This window comes from Solanum verrucosum, unplaced genomic scaffold (genome assembly GCF_900185275.1).
Source record: "Solanum verrucosum unplaced genomic scaffold, falcon-dt-bn FXZP01000199.1, whole genome shotgun sequence".
Lineage (NCBI taxonomy): Eukaryota > Viridiplantae > Streptophyta > Magnoliopsida > Solanales > Solanaceae > Solanum > Solanum verrucosum.
The window spans coordinates 917,479-945,172 of record NW_026020049.1 but is presented as its reverse complement, the minus strand read 5'-3'; the positions used below and the strand labels follow the sequence as shown (position 1 = coordinate 945,172).

At 32.0% G+C, this 27,694-nt stretch overlaps 2 protein-coding genes across 2 annotated transcripts; both read right to left on the bottom strand.

Annotated features, from left to right (window-relative positions):
• Positions 1-1,763: 1,763 nt before the first annotated feature.
• LOC125823131 (uncharacterized Rho GTPase-activating protein At5g61530) lies at positions 1,764-7,352 on the bottom strand. The gene is made up of 10 exons (XM_049502553.1): positions 7,319-7,352; positions 6,680-6,787; positions 6,337-6,599; positions 5,089-5,151; positions 4,977-4,995; positions 4,483-4,581; positions 4,298-4,375; positions 3,970-4,214; positions 3,317-3,479; positions 1,764-2,243 (listed from the first exon to the last, which is right to left on the bottom strand). Exons 2-10 carry the CDS (start codon positions 6,738-6,740, stop codon positions 2,098-2,100), a joined length of 1,137 nt encoding a protein of 378 aa, XP_049358510.1. The 5' UTR covers positions 6,741-6,787; positions 7,319-7,352; the 3' UTR covers positions 1,764-2,097.
• Positions 7,353-23,338: 15,986 nt separating this feature from the next.
• On the bottom strand, positions 23,339-24,484 carry LOC125823109 (uncharacterized). The gene has a single exon (XM_049502532.1). The coding sequence runs from the start codon at positions 24,482-24,484 to the stop codon at positions 23,339-23,341; it is 1,146 nt and encodes a 381-aa protein (XP_049358489.1).
• Between the last annotated feature and the right edge of the window lie 3,210 nt (positions 24,485-27,694).

Sequence of the window (27,694 nt, the reverse complement as noted above, 5' to 3'; positions counted from 1 at the left end):
TATACATTTTTATTTTTCTGTGTACTCCCGTTGAAAGAGCAATAAGATTTATATTTGATTTCATTTTCACTGAAACAAATAATTGCCTTTTTCCATACTGACATTGCTTTTCTACTACATTTTTTTTCTTTTTTAGTATTCTAAGCATTTGGCCGTGCGATATCACATTATGTTGATTTCATCTCATGTGAAGTAAAATTTTATATTCCTTAAAAATCATGATTTAGGAATTTCATATTCTCATATTCTGATTTGAGATTTTTTAAATATAAAAATTAACCTATAAGTTTATATTTTGTTAAAATAACCCTACATTTATATCCATATAACCATTTATGTCATATGTAAATAAAATTTATAATCACGTCATTACTTTTTAAAATTTATTTTTCTCACCAACATAAAAAGTTATTATTACTTTTAATTTGATGAATATAAATGATAAAGTAGAAATTGATTTGGTGAATATAAATAAGAACAGAGGGTGTGATACTTTTTTGGCTTTTCATAATTAAAAAAAATTCTCTTTCAGCTACATATGCAAATATTTAAAGCAATTTAATATGAAAAAGGACAAAATTGATGATGTATCACTACTTCCAATATGTTAGATTTTTAGTACGAAATTAATGCACTGAAAATGTGTAATTGCACACAAGTGAAACAAGGCATGTACTATTATAATATTGACACACAAGTGAAAATTGTCATAGCTTGTATATTGTTACATAATTATTTGCAAGAATACCAATTGAGTGATGAAATATTTATGATCTATGAGCATGAAATTATAGTTGCTAATGATATTGACCAACAAATGGCTCAAAGTAATAATGTTGGTTCGTCTTCTAGGTTATATGATCGAGAAATGCAAGCTCCACGTGAGGAGATTGTCCGTATTATGTGGGAAGATTATATTAAAGACTAGTATACTACAATTTATGTTCAATTTTTTTTTATTGAATTAAAGTTAGATGAAACAATTACTTAAGTGGAGAACAAATAACTTTGTAATAATTTATTATGCGATTTATTTGGTAAGATTGAATAAATAATTGGGGCTATTTTAATAGTTTTACAATTTATGAGATTCTTATGTTTATAAGAAAATATACAACACAAAAATTCTATAACGCATGTCCAAACAAAACTTTAACTTCATCTCATAATTTTATATTATGATATCATATCATGATTTCATACCGCATGGTCAAACGGGCCCTAAATTTCTAGGAATATATGTGAGACTTTTATAACGATTAGCTAAGAAAAAATAAAGTTTAAAGCCATGATTATGAAAGTGAAAGATGCAACTGTTCAATTAGCCATTGTCCTATGCAAGGATACTTATAAGTATGAGGACATGACTCTAAATAAGAAAATTATGATACGGAGCTTGAGTCATAATTTGCTCTTCTTCGCATACTTGATTTTGATGTGCTTTCTTGATCAAAAATCAATTAAAAATAATTTTTCTATCTTTACAAGGTAAAAACAAGGTTGTGTACACATCACCCTCATCAAAACCCCACTCATGAAATTATATTCCATACTTTATTGTTGTTGTATATTCCAAATACTAGTGGAATTTCTAGATCCATGTATTGTATAGCTGATTTCCTTTCAACAAGACTTCTTTCGTTTCTATTTTTGTATTCTACATCGTATGAAACTAAAATTCCACCAAGTATGCAACCTCAAAGATGAAGCAAACCTAATAAATTTTCTTTAAGCAACTACAGAGACAAACCCAAAATGACTCATTAAACTGCAAAGATCTATGTTTATTTCATACTTTGCAATGCTCCAACACAAGTACAAACCCTTGAATGGCACATAAGCTCTTTTATGCTTTATATACCTTCAATAGCATCCAAACAATCACCCCATAACAAAAAAACTGAGCTATAAACACAAGTAAAGAACCTATGCATGCCTATCCCAATCAAAAATTTACATAGCCACGGTTACAAACTCCTAAATGTTATGAGAAAATCAAGTATGATGGTAAAGAGTTCCAAACTTTTTTCTGATGTTCACCATGGATAAAAACATTCTATCTGTGCAATATATCCAATCTGAGAGTCTGATTCAATATTATCGCCAAACAGTCTCATTTGCATCGGTAAATATGGCATTATGATGTTCGATTAAGCATTGAATGGCATCAATAGCACCCAAGTCGATTGGCTGTCCATCATCCAAGGGGATGGGAGAAGATGCATCAGCATTTTCATCTTCATCTGGATGCAAAAACAATCACAGGTGAAAAATGGAGCAAGATTTTTTAGCAGTTGTTATAAGTTGCAAATAACAATCTCAAAATGCAATGATTTTACTCCAAGTAACTAATGTAAATAGAACATACTCCCAGATATTACCGTTGAAAGAAAAATATGTCTCAATAAACATAACTAACTCAACCTGTTACTAGTTCTGGCTTAATTGTTTTTGCAGAGAACCAAGGAATTCAAAGCAATTCTTTACCTACTCCTAGTTTACATTAACAAATGTAAGAAGTGGAAACCTCCACTAGCACAAAATCTCCATCCAAAAGAGAAATGAGAAGGAACATAAAACAACATATTCTACCCTGGGTGTCTTCAGAAAACACAAATCTTTTGGAAATAGCCGTTCAACGGGCTACACATACTCCAATAGAGAATGTACACTAAAAATTAAGGTCTCAGTTGCAGTAGTAGAAATATTTCATTGAAATGCAAAACAAGCTAAAATAGCAGTTATAGCACACAACTTAAGTTAATCTTTGCATAACTTCTTTCTACAATTCATTCTAGCCGAACAATTTATTATGTTTCTGATACACATCTAATAATACAGATACATGTTTCAATATTAACTTCCATACTTTCTCAAAATTTTCTTACATTTATCTTTTTTTTTTCAAAATTTTGAGTCAATATATAGCCTATTTGAAGTCTTTACGTACTTGTATCATATCTACCTACTTATATAATTCATCATTACTAATGTGAGAGATCTTTCTCCCATCACCAGCAATCTCCAGGTGTGGGCCTGCAGTTCCACTTTTGAACTTCACACATGGTACTTTAATATGTCAACTGGTTTCTTACCAAATAAAACAGGGTCACTAGTCACAATACATTGTTTTAAACTTTCTAAGTCTGTCTGTAACAGAAGAAAGAGATTCAACGTGCTAATGTTCAAAATTTATTTGGATACTGAGGTATCCATTCACCCCTCATTTAATATGATTTGTGTTAAAAATTATAAAGATGAATGAAATATTATACTGCCCACTAGAAAACAGAAAGGAATAAACAAAAACACAGACCTTCAAGCATCTCCCATGCACTAGAGTTAGAGTTGGAGTCCATATGTTTCTTAGAAGAAGATTTTGCTGAATGGTTCCAGAACTGGTCATACTGGTGTGGACTCTGTCCTCTTTGCCAAATAAGGATTGGAGCCATTTCCGTTGCAAGAGTTCTAGCATCCATCTGCCAGGAAGAAAGTGTGAGAAGCATATAAACCACAGTGAAGAAAAGAATTCGCACATTTGTACAAGATAAAGGCTCATAAGGAGCAAGATTTTTGGATCTCAATCATCTGGTGATAAGGAAAAAAAGAACTCGCATTTTTTTATTGATGAAGATTTATTCGTAACAAGTTTGTTAGATCTCAATCAAGTGGGCAAAAAGAAATAAAACAAAATTCAGAATATGCAAAGGCTTATCATAGAAACTAGGCACCTCAATTAGCGAGTTCAAAACCCAAGTGTTAAAAATTGTATCACGTTTTACAATTCCCCACCACACAATTTCTTCATCTTAGAAGAAGGCGAAGTTTCCATGAACATCAACTCCAAAAACCAAGAGGATGACAAGTACACTAAGACAATTTCAAATCCAAAGATCTGCACATATCCAGATCGACACAGAGAGAGAGGTGGGTGCTAATTTTGTTCATTCAGAAAGGGAATAAGCTTGCCTTGTTAACCAGAGATTTCTGGCTTACGCGGAGTAGCAGCGCAGTGATCAATTCCAGTGTCATGTAGTTGACAGTTGGAATCTTCTTTAAGGTATTCTTCATTGCGTGTATGCTTGAGCGAGCATCTCTTATTTCATTATAAAGCTCGAAGGTTGTCAATGGCTCAGGTAGACTTGCAAGGTAGCACTTCATCAGAGCTGCAATATCTACTGGATTTACCCCCTCAGGTATTGGTGCATTTTGATCTACAACACAAATGAGCAAACTAAAGAGTAAATAGATTGATCCCTTGACAAATAAAATATGTTTGAGATTAGAAACTGAATACCTTGATTGTAGTAAGAAACCAATTGATGTATGACCTTTTTATCCCCTTCAGCCTTGAATAGCTCAGGTGAATTCAGCCCTAGACCAAAAGTAGGCTCCCATAACATCATTTAGATGTGTCTGCGAAAATTTACATAACAGTGATGACTAATGACAGTTTGCTGTATGTATTGGTACATCTCTCACCTGATAAGACAAGATAATCTGCACATTTCACCATGATAAAAGGAACGGATCTAGTTGATTGCTGCCTCTGCACAAGGATATCGATGGGGACTCCAAACACTGGATAAACCAAGATATGTCACTATAGCCAGAAAAAAATGTCTCCTGAGAGATTTGTGGAAGCAAATAATCATATGGCTCATTCCATATTCATAACTGTTGAACTGATTTCTACAACTCATGGACATGGTGTAGAAGTGCTAAAGAAGTGTGACAAAGTATAACAGACATCTGCTATTACACCGTCCTTTATTCTTCAATGAACTAAAAAAGAATCCAGTAAAAGAGTGGCAAGGACAAATTAAGCAGAAGAAGTTTCGGAGTTGTTGGATACCAACAAAAGCCATCCCATTCCCCCCCCCTCCCCCCCCCTCCCCCCCCACCCCCCAAAAAAAATGAGGAACACAAATCCTTATAAGAAAGTAATGCAATGATCAAGAGAGAAGAAACTTTACCATCAGTGCTGGCAACTCCCTGCATTTCAAATAAAAAAGATAAGATACTTTAAACTCCAAGCCATAGAGAAATTTGAGAGGAAAAAGGAAAAGAGTGAGAATTATCATGCACCTTCTGCCACCGCTCGATATCAGTCAGCAAAGTCTTGCTTTTCTGTGCAGTTTTCTTTGCCACCTGGAACAAAAAATTATTGCATGTGTGTCTAGTTCAGACTAAAACTGCTTTGCAAAAGATTCAAAAATATCATATCATGTGTACTTTAGGTTTTTAACTACTGGTATCATAAGATCAACATTCCTCATCCATTCCTCATTTTCTTCCCTCAAAGATATACAACAACAATTCCATTAAAGTGCCAAACATGGGAACTATACCCTGTATATTTTGAAACCAAATTTGTTGTCTTAATTAGGTATTTGATTGTGTGGTTTCATATTAGACTGGACTTTAGAAAACATTGCCAGCACTTAATGATCACTATGAAGATCGTAGCTGTATGACTTCTTCCATTCACTAGTGACTAGACACCTAACATTTACAAAGACAAAAAGTTGACCTACCATCAAACGATTCAAACCTACACTGAAAACCAAGGTGAACACCTTTCACAACCTAAATAGAAGTCCTCGTTGAGTAAAAGCAGATACTTCTCTGTATCCCTATTTACAACTCCAACAGAACAGACTGTAAATAAGATTTGATTGATATATAATAGCTCTTTTACTAGGAAATACTACAAGGACAGAATCTCATTGGAGATCTATGCATAAAGAATCAAAGAGGTCAAGCCAATAACTATAACAGTAGAAAAATAAACTCTTCTATTTAACTTCCCTTGGCTTAGTTGATGACCTCAAATTTCAAAATACAAAATTTCATACTCTCCTAAACCCAAATCTCTCCATTTATGAATTGGCGGGGTGGGGAGTGGAGGAGAGGGTCAATAGTAACTGTCCTAGATCCAAATCTTGTAACATCAAAATCTGCTAGTGATGGATGAGCTTTGAACAGAAGTCACATAGTAAAAGCTTCATGATTCTGTTTCTAGTAAGAAGGTTTAGTACAATTTCCCCTTATGTTTTAATTGAATCACAAAACCTTCTGCTATTTAAGGATAGGCTCATGAACCCCATCAGTATCTAACTAAAGCACAACAGTCACTTCTGAATGCCTCACAACTCTAGTGGCCATCCCGATTCCCGAGTGATACGTTGACATCACCTAGTGTTCTATAACAAAGTAAAGGCTAGAAAAAACCACAATGGTTTCTATTATGGGTATGGCTAAATCAAGAATACGGGATATGTTGATTATTCACAATTGGGAAATCTTCCACAAAACTGCTGATGTTTGTAATACCTCCTCAACTTTTGTCTTTCCAACAGCAACCTTATCTTTTGTCTCCAAAAACCCCTTCCTCAAGAAGAAGCTGGTTGTAGCAGCCGCAGAGATAAAGCGCTCCTGCATGGCATGTCTTGTTGATGGCTGCTGTAGGAGCGACCATCGACTTTTGACTACTGATCCAACTTTCTCAGCAACCTCGCCAACATTTCCCTTTGCATCTTTCGCAACTTCACCAACAAATGATCCTGCAGACTGCCCAGCTTCTTTCAACTTCACCCCTGCATCAAAGATTCAGTTATCAAACATACAAAATCAAAGTAAAGGTAGAAACCAAAAATTGGATTTCCAAATGAGTTACCCGAAGATTGAAAGAATCCATTAGCTTTCTCTTGCCACTGAGGCGAAATTACTGAAGGCATTGAAGTTGCAACAAGTAGTATATTGACAGTAAACGGTATCAAATCACCTAAAAATAAAGACAAACAACTACAGGTGTTAATAAAGTTTTTATATCACCAAATGCTTTAGCTCCATTTCGACAACTATACAATTTCGTAACAATTCCAGCCAACACCATTTGCATCAGAAACAACAAATTAACAAGAAAACACTAGTGAAAAAAAAAATCCAAAATCAAATTATTTCTGTTAACCAAATCAAAGTTGGATTTATAAAACAGTACTTCCATGAGAAAAATAAGCAATTGTTTCCAAAATCCAGATATCATCACTTTGACGAAAAATTAAAAACTCCACCATCGGATCAATACAGAAAGTTATAAGCCTAATCCGCAGATTCAAAACATGATAGCTCCGATAAATTCCTAAATCATTACAGAATTGAGAAGAAATAAATGCAGTCAGTTTCAATTACTAAACCTACTCCCGAAATTAACGATAATTTAACTCAATTCCAAAAATTAACAAACAGAGAAACCGAAAAAACTGCAACAGGGAAGATTGATGACCCGAAAACAATAATCGGGTTAGGGTTTTACCTTTGATCAACGGTGAAAACCTTTGGAAAAAGAATCGTTGAAGAAGAAAAAGAAAATGAGAGGCCGATGGAGAAAAATAGAGTAGGAATATTATTATTAATTTTAATTAATACAAATACTAATAATGAGTTTATTTTGTGATGATTATTGGGTCAACTTTTTTATGCTTTTGATAGCCAATAAAAAGGAATTACGTGGATTTATTTTCAGACAAAAAGCTATTTTTTCTACTACTCTCGTTTCTGTACGCTTCCAACGGACATAACGGCTATGTGCCTCTTCCGCTATTTTCGTAAAACTAATATTGCCACACACAAAAAAAAACATTATACTAGTACTGTTTTTTACGTACACTATGTATTATCCATTTTAATGTAAATTCATAATATAAATTCAAAGGAAAAAAATATTATATACTAAAAACGTAAAACTAAAGATTGATAATTTAGAGGGTAAAATATATTCTCTTCATCCAATAATAGTTGTACACTATACTATTTTGGGTTGTCCAACTATATTTAACCACTTTATCAAATCAATGAATAATTTTACATTTAGTTTCTAATTTATCATTATCATTAATTATAGTTATTTTCCTATTACATTTTTCAAAACATTGTATTTATTATATTCAAAGGGTGATATAGTAAAATTAACCTTCTAGTTATAGTTTTTTAAGAAGTGTGCAATATCAATAATAGACAAATATTATTGGATAGATGGAGTATATATATATATATATATATATATATATATATATATTTGACTGGTTGAAGAGCCATCCAAATGTTATAGGCATAGTTAATGATTTTTTCTATAATAAATAAAAATATAATATAATTTTACTTAGTACATTTGAATACATAGTTCAATGATCCTTTGAGTAATTAACTTTAATTTTTTTTTTGTATTCTTTAAAATATATTCATTGTTCGAGTTCACACCAAAATTTGAATGTTAGCAACTCTTACGCTTCATATATATGTGATATTTATTGTGAATAAGGTTATGAATAATGATGTTATGTTGAAATTTATTGTTATACAACAATAACATGTTTAGTGAAATTTCACAAATAAAGTTTGGAGAGCAGATTTTATCACTATCTCGTGAAAATATATATGTTATTTTCGAAAGACCTTCAGCACCTCAAATACAACAATTTCAAATACAAAATAAATATAGAAAGTCATAAAAAAATGCAAAGTTACCAACAACAAAATAATACATTAATCAAACGACTTTGTTTGGTAGACGTGAGAACAAAAACGAAAAAAGGTGGAGTGGAGTTTAGATTTCTATTTGACGTGTCAAATGCATTTTTTTGCAAGTTATGATGAAATTTTAGAAGTAAATTCTTTATATGATTTTTTTAATGGTTAATAAATATAGCAAGAAATTGCATTCAGTAATAAACAGGTGCAAGGAGATCATATTTACCCCATAAATCACAATCTTCTGGTAGTACCCTTTTTTTAAAAATAGAACAAATAGTACGACTCAAATGTTTATGTCTATATAGAGTAAAAATTTGGAAAAACGATACTACGTAGGAAAAACGGTTGTTCTTCTTAGCTTCTAAATCATGATTAACTAAACTACATAAATGCATTTTTTTATATTTATAATTTAATCCGTGGATACATTATCAAGAGATACTTTAAAAAATCCATTCATTTTTACTTGTGCATTTTGAAATTTGCACGTTCCTTAAAAATTGATATGAGTCTTTTTTATATTATTCATATTAATTAATGTTTAGTATTAGATCTTAAAAATATTTTTAAAATACTAAATATAATGCTAAAAACAAATTAATAAAAAGAATTAAATATGTTAAAAATGATTAGTATTATTTTTCTTTTTGAAATGATGAACTAGTAAAATGAACAAAGTGTGCAATTTAGTAATTTTTCAATATTGGACAGACAGAAATGAGGTATGAAAATCAGTCTTTTGGAAAAAGTGGATCTTAAGGCATCATGGGCAACACGTTTAATTTTACTATTGACCAATAATTTTGCATTAATGCTCATCGACCATGCGCTAAGTATAATTAATTAAGAAATTTTTTGAAAAGAAGAAGATATATTACATTACATTACATTACAATATATTAGAAGAGAGAGTATCAGACAGTTGCAACTTTTCAACAATTGGCAAATAGGGGTATTCTTGTCATTCTAATTTTCCATCTGGAAGTGATAACCCAGGCAGGGAAATTATTGCCATTTCAACTTGTCAAAGGCTGCATTGTCTGTGCACGTGTCTTTCTCTCTATATAATTCATCAAACACGTACTCTTCTTCAATTGAGCTATAATTTTGAAGGCTTTGGCCTCATCTCCATTTTGTTTTCTCTGCCATACTTTTTGTTTCTGCTTTTGCAACAATAACCACACAGTTATTTTTTTATTTTTTTTTGTTTAGTTTGGTTTTAGAAATTTTAAAAACCGATAAGATTTGTTTAATTTTAATTTTAATCAAAATAATCGATCCAAATCGAACTACGAACATCCCTACGCATATGTAACTGTTTATAAAAAGCGAGATTAATATTATTATTATTATTATTATGAGAAATAAGGTTAGATACATGCTATAACTTTTCAACAATTGGCAAATAGGGGTATTTTTGTCATTCTGCTTTCCTATTTGAAAGTGATAAGGCAGGCAGGGAAATTATTATCATTTCAACTTGTCAAAGGATGCATTGTCTTGCACGTGTCTTGATCTTTATACATTCATCAAACACCTACTCTTCTTCAATTGACGTATAATTTTGAAGGAATTGGCCTTATCTCCATTTTCTTTTCTCTGCTATGCTATATACTTTTTGTTTCTGCTTTTGCAACAATAATTAAATCGACGGTTATTTTTTTGTTTGGTTTGGTTTCGTTTTAGAATTTTAAAAAATCCAATAGATTGATTTAATTTTAATTTTAATTTTAATTAATAACCGATTCAAATCGAACCACGAACATATGTAACTCTTTATAAAAAGCAAGATTAATATTAATATAATATGAGAAATAAGGTTAGATACATACTATAACATGCGTTAACAAATATATATATATATATATATAGCCTTCCAACATCTCTGCTATTGGTCATTCAATTGCCAAGGATATTTTTGTCATTCTGATTTCTGAAAGTCATAAGGTCAATAGGGGTATTATTGTCATTTCAGCTTCTTAAAGGTTGCCTTTTTGTATATTATTATTGCTCTCTGTAAATTCTTCAGACACGTACTCTTCTATAATTCAGCAATAATTTTTAAGACTTTGGCGGTCACCTCCATTTTCTTTTTTCTGCTTTTTGTTTCTGCTGTAACTTTTTACTTTCTTGTATATACCAAAAAAAGGGAAAATTGTTATGTGTTTTGTATAATATAGAAGAAAAGCTTGCCGTTCTGTCGAAGTTGCTTTGTTTATACTGCTGTTATCAGGTCTGCAATTTCAAGTTGTTGTTTTTTCCTTTTTCAATTAAATTTCCATATTTGTTTCTGCTAAAATTAGGTTGGATTATAAATTTCGTGTGGTTAACTTCTATGCTATACCGAATTATGTTTTTGGAATTTCAAGTTTGTTTGATTTTATTTGGGGCCTGCTAATTTTTGCAAGCTCTTGAAATTACAGCTGAATCGAACTTTAACATTTTGCCTCTGCATGCGTTGCATCGACCAATCCCTTTTCATTGATTAAGCTTATGTGTTAGTGTATATGTTTGTGTCTGAGTTGTTGATGGGTTTTGGATGAATTGATATTATTCATTGGATTTGGTTTATGTTTCCTGGATCTTAATATGTTGAAAAAAATGAAAAAAAATTGCTACGTTTATGATGGAACTTTGATTGCGTACTCTTCTATAGTTGGACTGTGTATATGCTGGAATGAGGATTTTTCTTACTGTTAAATCACAGAGAATGATGGAATTTCGATTTTTTAGGAATGAAGCTTGTATTTTTAATGTTGATTTTGGACATGATTTTCTACTATTTTTAATAGTTCTCCTGTAACTACATAAATGGAACAAAATAACCAATTATTTAATTACAGTTCCATACCTCTTTATTTTGTTAGTTCGTGTAAGCATTTAAGTGCTTCTGTTTTGTCTTTTTATAGTTCGCAGAGAGACTTACTTATTTTGTTTTCTTTTTTTTGCATATCAATGACCAATTTTAATACTTTAGAAAACTGTTACAAAAATTTCATTCTTTGGTAAAAATGGTATTGGTAATAGAAGAGAAGTGAACTTAGTTTCTGGATTTGCTGGTAAAAAAAGGCATAGACAGATTGGATATTCTTGATGATGATATGTAGGTGAGTGTATTTATTGTTCTTGATGCTGATCATAGTTTCTTGAACTTCAAATCTGTTATCACTTTGCATAAGGATAAATAAGAAGATCAAGAAAAATGAGATATAATTGGTAATTACTATTAGATAGTGGCTACACAGTCATATGTTGTGAATAACCTGAAATCATTACTAGAAAATAGGTCTGTTGCAACACAAGAAAATTCATTGCCATAGACTCAAAGAGTGTTGCAATTGCATTATGGCAACGGAAGATGGTGTGTTGCATATAAGTCTGTTGCAATATGTCTATAGTAACGGTTTTCTGGCAACAGTTGCAAACCATTGCAATACACTATGTATAGCAACATTTATTCTTTAGTGTAGGCCGACATTATTCTATGGTTGCTGCAATGGCTGCGAACCGTTGCAAACGATATATCGCAACAACTTTATTGTACAGCTCGATCTAAGCTATTACAACGGTTCTGCTAAACTATTGCATCAATGTTATTAAGCTATTGCAATAGACTTTTTTAATGGTTATTGCAGGCTATTGTAGGCACTGTGTATATTCTTTATTTTTGAAATAAACTATAATACAATGATAGAAAATATTAAATCAATATGTACTTCAACTAGTAGCATCCATATATCAAAGATAAAAACACATGATCTTGATTTACAATTCAAGAGTTAACATACATGATGTTCACAAAAATTAAGCCCAAACATAAAAATAGTCCTATAATGTCCAAGAGTTGGCATTCATTTAAGTTCACAAAAATTAGGCCAAAAAGTAAAAATAGTGCTAGAATGTTTGTAGATATGTAGATAAACCAATTCTCTTTAAGTAACGTCTTCACTGCTTTCATCCCCGCTTTGCTCATTTTGTTCACCTACAATTTCAAAGGGGTTAACAATTAGGAAAGAGGAAGTTCAAAAATGAAAAGGAAAAATAAGACACACAACTCCTAATTTTTACTCTTTCTGGACATAACCTATACTACCACATCACTTTTTTAAAAAAAGAAAAATGCAAAGTTACTGATATTGTAGTTTGGAAGGGAGCAGAGAATTACAATAATGTGGACTTACCAAAGGAGGACAAACTGTTTAAGAACAACGAGTAGATTAAAGATATAAGGGGCCATGATGAAAATAACTCACAGGAAACCAATGTTGACACCCAATTTTGGCTCTCCACATCTAACAATAATAATAATAATAAAATATGTGTTATGAAATTTTATAGGAATACAAAAAAAATAAAAATTAATTATTTATTTGACTTGATAAATTTATTTCTTAAATGTTATTTCTTATAAAATATTATATTACCACTTACTTTCTCATTTTTTAAATAAATGTTGTTCTTCTTAAGAATTGAATCTATTGTGGTTCAAATATAATTCCTTTTGTCGCAATAGATATTTTTCGTACATTTATTAAAATTTGAAAGCTTAGTTAATGGATGATTTACTAATTTATATTAATTTAATTTTAAGAGTGACTAATTTTATCAAATAAGCTAATCTTGCAAAATAATTATCACTTATGGCTATTTAATAAAGAAAGTAGTTATAATTTAAATGAATTTAATTTGAGCAAATTTGGCAATCCAAGTCTTATTAAACCGGCCAATCCATGTATGACACGTAGGCAAGCACATGGATTGTGCTTCTTTAGATTCGATCTCAGCCTTACAATCTAATCTAATGGCCTTAATTAATTCATTCTTTTACTATTTTATATATATATATTATTTTTTAATTCTTTATTTTTACCAACCGTCCGATCAAATGATCGGACGGCCCAAATTAAATCCCAAAAATTCATCTTTTCCAAATAGTACAACCCATCATCCGCATACTTTTCTTTTTCCAGAACCTCCTCCTTCCCCATACGTTTCTCTTCCCAAAAAATGGCCCCTCTCCCATCAAACTCTTATCCTCTCCTCTCCCATCGATCTCTCTCCTCTGCCATCGTTTCCGCCTACAGACCACCGGAAAATGGCAATTTCCGGTGGTCATCAATATATCTCCCCACGTCGTCCATCAATCACAGCCCCCTTCTCTATCAACTTTACATCTTTTCCGATTTATATTGACCCAAAGAAGGCCTAGAAGTCTCGACCATCATCATTGCTCCGCCTGAAAAGTGGGGGATGCGAAGAACCATCGGATTTTTGGTTCGTCTTACCCTTAATCTTATGAGTATGAGAGTGGAATCCTCTCCCAAAATCGCCTATAAAAGGCAGGCGTTTTCCAATTCGGAAAGGATTAAAAGAAAAACGTCCAAAGTAATCCACAAAAGGGGAGAAAAAATTGGATCAATCCAAAAACCGAGCAACAATAAAAAGATATAAGAATTTAAATAGAGGTTCAAAAGGCGTCTGAAAAAAAAAAGATTCACACTTCTCTGTTTTTGTTTTTTTTTTAACTTCGAGTTTGAGTTTGAACTTTGAATCTTGACAACAAAGTCTTAGTTTGCTGCTCAACAAAAGGTGAAATCCTTTCTCTCATTTATTTTTGTCTTCCTTTATTGTCATATAATATAGTCATGTGAAGGGATGTTATGTTGGGTGTAATCTGTTCTATTTTATTTATGTATTATTAATATTCACCTCTTTGTTTCTCCAAGAATTGAAAATGAGGAATAATATGATTTCATCTCGTCTTTGTTTGAACCTATAGTTGTTTTGCATCCTGAGATATATTTGATATGTAGTATACAATTTTGAAAGTCCAAGCCAAGTTCACTGCCATGCCATATCAAACTAAAAGTAAAATTATAATTTACTTTCATATGGAAAAGGATGCTCTAGCTTATATAATAAAAAATGTCAAAATCTTTGACTTTCAGCTTAAAGTTAGTATTTTTCAAATCTGTCTATGTATAAAGTTTAATCAAATATTTTCGTGTCATCTCTTAATGCAGTGATACTAAAAATAAAGTGCTCATTTTCTCCTTTTAAATAGATATACGAATGTTTTCATTGGTATTTTCTAGTTCCTCGCGCTCTTCTTGCCTATTTTCCTGAAGATAGATTCCAAACAAAATCACATATGATATTCATGTGATATGATCATATTAAATGTTAAGTAACAATCATACTTGTTTAGATATCTAAAGAACTACTCATACATTGTTAAAGTAAAATAATCATATGTCTTGCAACTCGTAATACGTGTTCTCTTTGATGTTCTGATCATATACAAAATATTTTTCCTTATGTGAGAAAATTAGGACATTTTGTTATTTTGACGTTTCTCTTTAGAGGTTGCAGCCAATGTATCTTTTTCATCAATATGTACATAATTTTATATTTTAGATTGATTTTGGTCATTATTTTTTATGGTTACTAGTCTGCTGGGATTTTAATATCCTTCACATTATCACAAAGTTAGTAAATTCTTGTTATATTTTATTTGAATCCTTTGAGAAACCAATCATGGAATTATCTAGTTGGAGAGTTCTATGAAGTATCTTTTTCTTTTCCTCTCTAGGTTGAATTTATGTGTTGAATCTCGAAATTGCGTAGGCAAAGCATGACATTTATTCTATTGGGACCCGATTAAGCTATTTATTTTCTTAGAATTGAGTAAGGCATGTTTATATGTATTCTGTTTTAATAGGATTGATTTAAGAGTGTGTTCTGCCATTCATCCCCCACCCCTCAAGTGTTTGTTTGCAATTATTTTCTTACTCTTAAAGTTTAAAATTTTTGGGTCAAGATAACTAGAGAGAGTATTTGATATTCATTTCGACATATACTTTATTACATAGTTTTTGTATCCTTACCATTTTCTTTCTTACGTTTCATGTACAACCGGAGAGCCGGAGTTTCTACTTTGAAACTCGTTATTGGCATAAGATATTAGGCCAACAGCAAATTAGGATCATCGCAATGCTTGGAGCCTCGCAAATTAGGAGTCCAATATTTCTTAGTCCTCCCCTTTTGAGTCTTAATTATATTGTTTGGATATATTGGCTAATCTTTGCTTACAAGTTTTAATATATTATTTGTCTTTTATTTCGAAGCTTATTTCACATGAACTAACATTATTTGTTTATGAATTTAGTTGAGACCCCTTTAGAGTAAACGATGCAAAAAAATATTTTCTTAAAAATGGGTTAGCATTTTTACTTAAAACATTCCTTGGGGCCTTTTAAGTTGAAAAGAGGCCTATAGTTTAAGAATTTTCCAAACAAAGTTTCAAAGGTTAAAATAATACTAGTGTTTCAAAATTGGGGAAAAGAAGTGTATATCGACTTAGTCACTTAAGGAATAGGAAAACTTATTGTCTAAAACCCTCTTTGAAATTTTAAAAGGGTGAAATAATTTTCATTTAGGTATCTAAGTAGGAAAAAATAAAAATTCATGAGTTGGGACTTCCAAATGAATTTAGAGATACATAAAGGTTAAAAATAATATTCATTTAGGCCTACTCATCGCTTAGGACCTTCAAATATTTTGCAACTAGTTTAAAGGCTAAGAAAAATTACATTTAGAAATTAACTTAAGGCAAATATATTAATCTTTAGATATACATTTTTTTAAAGAAAATAAGTAGGGAAGTAGGCTTATATATTTAACGAAACAAATGTAACTATAGAATAAGTTTCAATAGTTAGGCCTATTTTTACTCTTTACATCACCCCTTTATAAAATGTATTGACTATACTTACTTTTTTATCAAACATTGCTAATAACATTTTAATCTTTTTAACATGCTATTTCAAATTTTAGATATGCAAACAGGTTCAAATACAAGGTACACATATATATGTCATACACATAAAGGTATATATTTTATATTTTCTCTACATAATCAATTATATTTTATCTACTATTCCGAATGTTACTTATTTATTTTATAAATTTATTCCTACACTTTACACATTATTTTACCAAATACAATTTATCGTCAACTTATCCCTACATGTAAAAAGAATGATAAACATTCATATGTTTTGAACAACTTATATGTATATATTACACTTCATAATAAATATATTTAAGATCACAAGCCTTTATATGATATTTTGACATTTAGTATCATTTATTTTATTTTATTTTAGAAAATTCCAATTTGTATATTTTCATTCAAATTACACATCACATATTACTACGTATTCACACCCAACTACTATCTTATTTTCATTTCATGTCTTAGATAAGACGACAGGTTCTCGCAAATTCAACATCTACATATTTTTAGGATAATTTTACAACTATATATATTTTTACACACAAATTTATCATACATTTAAGTACATTTATTTATTTATTTCTACAATATGATAAAATACTACTATTAAAGCTATTTTATAAGACTAATATATGTCGTACCTTGTATTGTACTCTTTTCTTAAATATAATAAAATTTACTTATCATTGATTTTAAAACAAATAAATAAACACGTTTTCCTAATTATATTTTCCTAAATTAAGTTTAAGGACTATCTTCGGATAGGCTCTGAGGGGTGCTTAACACCTTCCCCTCGAGTAACCAAAACCCTTACTCAGAATCTCACTGGTTTCGCATATCAAAATAGAGTTTACATTTACATATTTAAAAAATGGTTTTCCTAATATTTTCCTTAAAATTTAGGTGGCGACTCTAAAACAAACAAAAGCAATTTTTCCAAAATCAGAGTGTCAGCCATATTATGTTGTGAACTGTTTTGGCCGGTTCGAAATAGGGTGCGACAACCAAGACTCTAAGTGATAGTACTAACATAGAGAAGCTTTAACTGTTCATGAGGATGAGCCAAACCTATCAGGAAACAACTTGAAAAATATAGCTATAACAGTGTACACAGATGAGGACAATTTAGCAGCCAGTAAACACTTAGAAGAATTAGCACTAGGTGAAGAAGCTGAGAGGGAACAACTAAGTCAGAAACAAATCAGTTAGCTGACTACATTACAAGCATTGCACTTGAACAAGACAACTCAATCCATTACCACAGTTTTCAAGCTCTCCCCACCAAAGGACGGAAGACATTAAATTCCGATAAATCAGAAATTACAATCCTCAAAATCAGAACTAGAAAGATGACACAGTCATAAACATGATATTTGTTCATCAAAATAGAACAGTTAAACACAAGAGACAACAACAAATAGGGGCTACATGAAGAGGCAATACAACAAGAACAAAGTCGGTCACTATACATCAGAAACAAACGATGAATCAAAAGGGAAAAACCAACAAATAGGGTCAATATATTTTTACTAGAAACCAACAACACCTAAAATCAACCCAGATCTTGAGCACACCTTTTAAAACCTTCTTAATCAATTGATGTTTTAAGTTTAGTTCAATACTCCTAAACTATGCAAACAACAGTAACACTAATCTCGATAATATCAACTTCGATAAAAATAAAAAGATGATCGCAGTTGCACCAACAATAATACAAGAAGATTGCAAGTGTAGTAGCACAAGAAAAAAAAGTAGAAGCAGATTAACATAATAGGCCATAAATGAAGATGAACCAAACAAGAAACTGCAAAAGCAGTAGTAGAAGAAAATGAAGAAGAAGGAGGAGGATTCTGACCTTGATTGTTGCGACTGGTAGATGAACGATGGATTGGCCGAATATTTGTTTCTCGTGTTGACGAAACATCAATTAATGTTGCCAAAACATCAAGTAATGTTGCCAAAACATTAACATCAATTGGTAGGCCTGAACGTTGAAGTTTTGTTATGACATCTTCTACAATTTCTTGTCTCATCATGGTCTTTTGTTGGTCAAATTGTTCCTTCCGTTCCTCAATTTTTTCCTCCATTCTCAGCATTTTGTCTTCCATTTTTTTCAGGAGGTCATTTGTTGCATTTGATGAGGCTTCAAAATTTCCCACTTTCCCTTTCAAAGTAGTTTTTCTAACCCCTCTTCCATATAATCTCAAACGTCTTGGATGTTCTGATCCCATGACAGAAGCAAATGCATCAATTGTCTCATTACCATCTTCATTTTGTTGCATTTCAATATTCTCCATCTCAACCTATAATGCAATTTTATTATTAAAAAACAAGAGAATTCAAGTACACATATAAAGAGTAAATATGAAAAAACAAATTCAAATCAAACAAATTAGATAGAAATCTCACAATTTTACTAGCTGTATCTTCATCTGTATCCTTGTATGATCGATTGGGCTTTCTTTTTCTTGTAACCACAAAAAATTCCTTAGGTGATAGAGTATCATTAGTTTCCCTCTCTTTTTCTTGTACACATTAAAAGTGGATATCAAACATCTTCTTTAAAATGCAACATGTTTTTATTCAATGTTACGCGGGAGCTCATACCAAATCATTGCGAACTAAAGCAAATCTTTTCTTGCCAACAGTATGTGGATTCTTCAACTTTTTCAGATTCTCACTGTTGGCTTTTGACATTTTCTACAAATAGAAGAGAAGTTCCACAATGATCAAGTGATTTTTATAGAAGAGGAAGGCTTTTTGCCAGTGACTAGTGATCCGTAAAAAAGATGAGAGCTCAGTGGTCTCGCAGAAAGAAGAGACACTACAGTGATCACTTACAAAAGAAAAGAACTCTTTATATAGCTTAAAATATTTTGAAAATGAAGAGCAAAAATAACCACCAAATCAGCTAATCACAATATTCTCTTACTAAAAGAGAAGTAACTCAATCCATAAGGAATAAAATTCGACCAAGAAACATGTATTACAAGTTGTTCTCGGATCCAACAAGGACAGAAGGGAAATGATAATATAAATCCCAACTTACCATAATTGAACCACTACCAAAGTTGTCATATAATTAAACCAAGTAGCAAGGATGGAAAGAAAACAATCGTTTAAGAAAAATATTATATACTCAGAAGTATCAATTTAATAGTGGGATAAAGGTTCAATTACCATATTTAAGCAAGTACTATGACTGCCACAATTAATTATGGGAGTGATAAACTAGAATCAATCACAATATAGAAGTAAATCAGTAACTTTCTTTAATTAATCTAAAATAAAATTGTAAAGAAGTTGGACCCATGAAACACTAAAATGAAGGAGATTTTTTTATCTTTTCCTAAGATCGATGAGTCAAATAACTCTTATTTCGTATTACCAACTAGTAAGACTTGCCTAAAATTTTTCTGAGTTCCAATATTTAAGAAGTTCCTTAAATTGAGATGTTGGAACATCATCAGGCTTTTTTTCCATCCGAATTTGATCATTAGCGTAGGCATCAAAGTGGTGTGTTTTCAAATCAAACTTACGCCTTCTCCAAGCTTCTTGAATTGTTTTTAAAGTCCATCTATTTTTGATTTCTGGAATATCATATTTCTCCTGAAAATTTGGACATTGAGTTAGTGCAATAAATGTTAAATATATTTAACTTAACAGAGAATTGAAAACTTCAAACCTTGGTATAATCCCACAAATCCTGTTTTGTGTCAAACAACTTTCAATTTTCTATATCAAGAGGATAAAGGGTCGCATTCCTAGCAAGTGTACCGAGGAAGCTGCTCAACTCTATCACGACATCATTACTAGGACCAACTGGTTGACCAGCTTTATTCAGTACAATCAGTTTATGATCATGCCTTCCATGTACAAATAACATCTTTGTTTGACCTCTTTGTCTTTTTTTAGTGGAAGAGTCTACAATAATACACAAATAAAGATAACCCTTCCAAAGTAGTATTGTAATTTGATTTTATAATTAAAAAAGAAAAGTAATATTATAAATAAAATATGGATGTTCTTCACATTGTTCATTTACTTTAAGAGCAGTAGAATTCAATTGAAGTTGTTCTTCTACTGGTTGCACTACATTGTTAGTTGAGTCAGCTTGTATACGAACTCATGCCTCTGGATTGTGTGATTCTAGCACATCTTGTTCTTCTATTACATATGTTAGACGCTAATGCTTTTCGATCAGTAGATCCTTTCTTCTTCTAGCTAGCAACAACTTATTTTGATTCGCCAAAGATGTGAGTGTTCCAGCTGGAAAGTTTCTCTTGTTTCTTTATTCCTTATTCTTGAAGACTCTCGCTGTTTCATGACTACCAAGTATTGCCTGCTATAAAAATAGAGATATAAAGATAAGGAGTTAGACATCCCAACATAATCAAGAAGATAAAACAGAATCAGTGAAAAGAAGATTGCAATCGCAATAAGACGAACTAGTAAAAAGGAAAAAGGGTGAAGCAGAAATCAGAATCACCACTTCTTGCTACCTGATTCACATAGGCTTTCTAAAGAAAAATCACTCATATAGTTTCAGCAAATGAAGCACTAAAGCAAACTCTAATAATATTTAGATAACCCAAAAAGACAGAAGTACACAATAATAATAAAATAGGCAAAATCAACATTCTTTCAATTGACTTTGAAACCAATAGTACATATAAGAAAATGAAATAGGGATATATAAGAAAAATCCCTTTGTCAATCATCAGCCACCATCCAATCCCAATCGACGTCATCAAAGTCCTCATCTTCTTCTGATGTGTCCATATCTTCTTCCATATATTCTGAATGTTGATCATGAGTTGACATATCAATGACATCACCAGCTACATCTTCTCTTGACCATCTGAGATCAACATCAACATCAGGTATTCCGTTTAATGGTCCAATGTCATTGTCTGGCTCCCCAAAAAATGTGTCTCCAATATTAGGGCAATTCTCTTCTTCTAAATCAAATAAATCAACATGAACTTTGGTCCTTGCATAATAAACATCTTTCTCAATTGGATCCTCTACATAGAAAACTTGATGCACTTGCTATGCAAGTACAAATGGATCTTTAGTACTGCATAACTTGTTGAAGTATACCCGAGTTAATCCATATTCGTCTACTTCATTACGAAACCAATCACATTTAAACAACACAACACTAAAGCAACCCCAATAATCAATCTCTTGAATAACTCCATAATAGACAACTTTTCCATCAATGGGGTTTTGGTCTCTAGCACTAGCAAAACTATAAGTCGTTGCTAATAAAGTCACTCCATAGTTCTGGGTCTTACCTTGACTATCTCGTTTCATTGTATGAAATCGATATCCATTGATGAAATATGCTGTATATCTTTTTGCCGCAGTATTAGGCCCTTTAGCGAGTTGTCGTAAATGTTCAGGCACTTCAACAGATTTAACTTTCTCCTTAAACCAGTTGCCAAATTCCTGACTATGATTTTGTGCTCTAATCCATGCATTTGATCTACTATGATTGTCAATTACAGTCTTATGTTCCCTACAAGCAAGCATGTTTCAAAGTTCTTATCATATAAAAATTATTGAAGTTTATAATAAAAGTGACAGATCTTACATGATAAAGGTCTCCATTTTTTCATCTCCGATATTAAACAATACATATCGATGTATATCAACACATAACTGGAGATCCATGTGAAAATTATTGCCTTTGGTTTTTTTCTCCCTTCCAATCGGATGGCCAAATTTAGGGAATATAGGTGACAAATTATCTCCCTCTGTTTCAATTCCCTGCTCATCCTCTAATTGGTATCGACTAAATTTTGTTTTCACCCCAACATGTAGGTATCTAGAAGATAAATTCACGTGCTCTAGTGCTACGAATCCCTCTAGTATTGATGCTTCTAGATGAAATCGATTACGAACAAGCCCCTTGAAGAGACATAGGTTTCTTTCAGTGGAATACATCCAACGAAGATGTGTCGGACCCCCAAGCTTAATTTCATTTACTAAATGGATGGGCAAATGTACCATTATATCAAAAAAAGATAGAGGGGAAATCTTTTCAATGTCACATATAATCTCATTGATCTCAGACTGCATTGTATCAAGATCTGCTCGCCTTATCACCTTGCTACTTATGACTTTAAAGAAGTTCCCCAACCGAATCAAAGCCATAGAAACTTTTTTGGGCAACACTTTTCTAACAACAATTTGGAGCAAGTAATGCATTATGAAATGAGCATCATGACTCTTGTAACCTGATATTTTAATCTCATCCACTTCCACACATCTTGATATATTTGAAACACAACCTTTCGGTAATTTGGCATTTTTAAGAACACTGCAAAATAACTTCTTTTCTGTTGGTTTCATGGAGAAATAGGCTTTAGCCAAATGAACTTTTCCATTATCATCTTGTACTGGTTGAAGCTCCTTTTGTATCCCCATTTCTTGCAAGTCATATCGAGAATTTACATGGTCTTTTGACTTTCCAGTTACATCCAACAAAGTCCCGAGCAAACTGTCACAAATATTTTTTTTTAATGTGCATCACATCAAGATTGTGCCTCAGTTTGTTATGTTCCCAGTATGGCAATTCAAAAAAGATGGATATTTTTTTCCATGGACCCTCACTATCACGACCCTTCCTTTTTTGGCCCTTTCCGAAAACATTATTGAATTCACGCTGCTCTTCTAATACTCTTGTGCCTGATAAGGGAGTAGGTGCAGATTTGTGATCTTCTTTACCATCAAATGATTTCTTATCTCTTCGAAATGGATGATCAGGAAGTAAGAATGCCCGATGACCCATGTAACACATCTTACGACTATGCTTGAGATATTGAGAGCATGTCCCATGATTACAAGTTGGGCATGCCTTTCTTCCTTTTGTGCTCTAACCAGAAAGCATTGCATAGGCTGGAAAATCACTAATTGTCCACAATAAGGCTGCACGCAATTGAAAAGTTTGGTTAGAATCAGCATCATATGTTTCCATCCTAGTTTCCCACAATTCTTTCAATTCTGCATTAGTGGTTGAAAGTAGACATCAATATCCTTTCCTGGCGACGATGGACCTGGAATGATCATAGATAATATCATATACTCTAGTTTCATGCAAATCCACTGTGATAAATTATAATTCGTTAACATAACAGGCCATGTGCTATGGGAAATACTCATGGTTCGAAACGGGTTGAAACCATCACTTGAAAGACCCAATCTAACATTACGAGGATCTCTAGCAAAATCTTCGTGCAAGGAATCAAAATTCTTCCAAGCTTCCCCGTCAGCCGCATGCCTTATGTTGCCATCTTTAGGTCGTTTAGTATCATGCCATTTCATATTTGCAGCTGTTTCAGGACACATGAATATTCTCTGAAGCCTAGGTTTTAAGGGAAGGTACCTTAAAACCTTTGCAGGAATTTTGGAGCTTTCATTAGTCAAGGGATCATTAACAGTCTTCCATCTAGACGTGCCACAAACAGAGCAATTATTTTCCTTCCAAAATAACATGCAATCATTAGGACATGCATGCATTTTTTCATAATCAAGACCCAAATCTTTAATCACATTTTTTGCTTTATGGAACGACTTAGGTATATGAGCAAATGGAAATGCCTCTCTTAACAAGTCTAGCATGTCTCCAAAGGCCACATTACTCAAACCATGAATGCATTTGAACAAGAATAATCTAATGGTGAAATTCAGTTTAGAGAAATTCTCACACCCATGATATAACTCTTGTTTACCTTCCTCCAGCAATTTAAAAAATTTCTTTGCATCTTCGGATGGCCCCTCTCTCACTCCCTCAAGCCTCAAGTCACCTGCAACATCTCTAAAAGTATCGTGAAGTAGGCCATCAATATTGTCACGCATGTTGGAACCTTCCTTATTATTATGATCTAGATTATTTCTCGAGGAAAAACTTTCCCCATGAAAAATCCATTTGGTATACCCTTGCACAAACCCATAAACAACCAAGTGATCCTCTACCACATTTCGATGATGCCACTTACAATTAGCACACTTTTTGCAAGGACACAATATTTCATCTCCTTTGGAAGCTCGTTCAAAAGTTGTATCAAGAAAGTTATTCACACCACTGATATACTCATTGGTGGATCTTCGGAGACCCATCCAACTTTTATCTCCACTATCCATTTAATATTGAATATCCTATATGACACCAAAATCAAATTACCAAGATAAGAAATAAAAGAGAAGATTCTGAATAGCACACCAACAGATTTGGTTCCCTTAAAAACTTACATTCAACAGATTTTGATCAGTGGCTCTATTTTATTTTATTTAACAACATAAATGAAATGTCTTTTTTCCTTGAACTATTTGTTATACATAATCAGCTATCTACTTAACAATACCTATTTTACCTAGAATTTCAATTAGTTAAAAGAGAAATGATGTAAAAGATTTAAAATCTAAAAACTCAATCTTAAGATAATAAGACATGACAGTAAAGTGAAACGATTTTGACAAATCTAAACACTTAAAAGATGTAATGGATTTCATATAAAAAATACAAAATTTCATATTATTTTGTCAAAGACAACAACCTCACTCAAGAAACTAAGTAGCACACAATTGCAAGACTCCCCATTAAGAGGTTGAGTTAATGTTCAAAACCTTATGCCTAGCTCAACCAGACCCAATATCTACTCAATCAGTTCTAGAATCAGCAATGGTCACAAAATAGAACATGAATCAGAAAAAAAGAGTAATAGGAAAGTCACATAAAAGGGAAATCTTATCCAACACTCTAAACTTACTATACATGTACAACATTTAGAGAGAACATATATGGAGAAAGAATCACCTAGAAATGATTATAAACAACACAAAAAGAAGAGTAAAAACCAAGATTCACACACACATCAATGGAAATGAGAATAGACTAAAAAGAAACTGACTACAAAATTAAGAGACAAGGGAATATTACCTCTTTTTAAGCAGTGAATGGCTCACTACATGAAGACTTTACTAGTTATAACCTTTTAAATTAAAGATAAGCATAATTAAGCTAACTAGGCAAATTTGAGTTAACAAGTTGAGGGTGTTGTATCTCTAATTAAAGACTTCTAAATAAATTTAAAGGTAAAAGAAAAACATAAAAGGACAACAAAACCAAAGTCACTAACCTCACTCAAGAAACTAAGCAGCTCAATCGTAAAACTTCAAATTTATAAGAAAAGACAAGGAGCAGCCTTAGAGAACTTGGATGTATGGTTAAATGTAGACATGCATATCTAAATCTAGGAGCAGACTTAGGGTGGTTGAGTTAACACTCAAAGCCTTATTTTGTGCTCAACTACACCAAGGATCTACTCAATGTATTCCAAAAGCAAAAATGATCTTAAAACAGAAAATACAATATTTATCACAAAAAGAATATTAAAGGAGAAAACAAAGAACTACTCAATACCTAAAGTTTTATTCGGTGCTCAAAGAATAAAGAGGTTGGTTTCATAATCAAAACTTTATTCTATGATCAACTAGACGCTAGGTCTGCTCAATGTATTCCTGAACTAGTAATGCTAGTTAAAAGCACCTGGTAACCCTAATGACAATCATTAAAAAAGCTACGACCTCAGACTTCTGTTTTCATTTCAAGAAGAATACACACCACCACTACACAACTATGTTCAGAAGAAACGCTTTCTTGCATTGGTACACTGGGGAATGAATGGACGAGATGGAGTTCACTGAGGCAGAAAGTAACATGAATGATCTAGTTTCTGAAGCTCTTAACTCATAACAGAGAAAATTGATCATGAAATATTTTTTACAATAAAGCATAAAGTGAAATTTTTTCCAACATTCTAAACTTACAATACAGACCTTAAATTTGAAAAGCACAGTTATATGAAATGATTTAACTAAAAAATGAATAAGCAACAATGAACAGAGATTAGTAAACGTAAAATATCTAACATACACACAGATATACATCAAAGTAAAATAAGAGAAACAGGAACATTACCTTTTTTTAAGCAGTGAGCTGAGCTTGATGACCAACTTGTAGTTTGTCCACTAAAAAATTTAGATAAGAAGGAAGAAAGTATAAAATTAGAGCTTGAAAATTGTACTCAAAAAAGAGAAACAAAATCCCTTAATGTTCGATTTCAATGACTTTTGGAGTTGAAAAATACTTCAGTTCATTTTATTCTTAGAAATCGTTTGTCCTGTTCAAAAACTTGAGGTTTTTCGATAGATAAGAATTATCATGTAGAATGAAGAATCGAAACTTATCTTTCATAACATTAATTCTTCCTAAACTGAGAATTTCCATCTAAACATTTTTGCAAAGATTTCTCAATCTTCACCAAAATTGAGATACACACTCTAATGCACAATAAAATTACATTATAAACATAAACTCTAGCAAAGAACATCTACTTCACAGAAACCCATTTGTCTATTTTCAAATCTTTTTCAAGAACCCTTCTAATAAATTTCTAACTTTAAAGAAGATGGAATACGACATACATGTAGCTGCAGAAACGTAAAACCCACGAAGAAGAAGACCCAAAAGCTGCAGATTCCTACAAGGAAAATCAAAGAAGAAGGATTAAAGGAAAATGCTACTTTTGTTCTTCAGAGAGAAAGGAGAAAGTCGATACCTACGAGGATGAAAAGTCTGAATAAACAAATTAACCTAGTGATATTTTACCTTTTATTTTTGTTTTTACAATTAATAAAAAAAAAACTCTTTTGGCGGGTGTAGTAAAATTAGTGGAGGGAAATAATTGAGGGAAAATAATTGAGGGAAAGAGTTTGGCGGAACCGTTGCCATAGAGTACCTAAGGCGACAATTTGTAGGAATCGTTGCAATAAAAGATACTATGGCAACGGTTGTCGCAATAAAGCAACGATTTACTTCTTAAAGTGTTTCATTAGGTCCATTTGTCTATTGCAAAGGTTATAACCGTTGTGAATTACTGTCTATTGCAACACATATTTAGTTGTTGCTAAATAATTGTTGCTACATGCATGTTTTCTAGTAGTGAATTAGCTGTATATATCAAATGCACAAACTTCTAACTCGCTTAAGTGGATAGGGAAAGAATTCACAAACAATAGGAGTTGAGGGTAGTTTGCAGATCATGTTGATCATGCAGACTGAAATTTATCCCACCGCGTCTAAGTTTTCCACTTTCCCTTTTGACTGAAATTGCAGAACAAAGTCCAATATTTGTATAATGATACACTTGAGATTTCTTCTGTGTCAACTTTTATTGCTGCTACATTTTATTGCACACTTGAGATTTAATTGTTATTACTGTTACATATCAGAGGATTTACAGTGTCAATAATGTTCAAGTTTGAACAAATTAATAATGTAGAATAATAGGG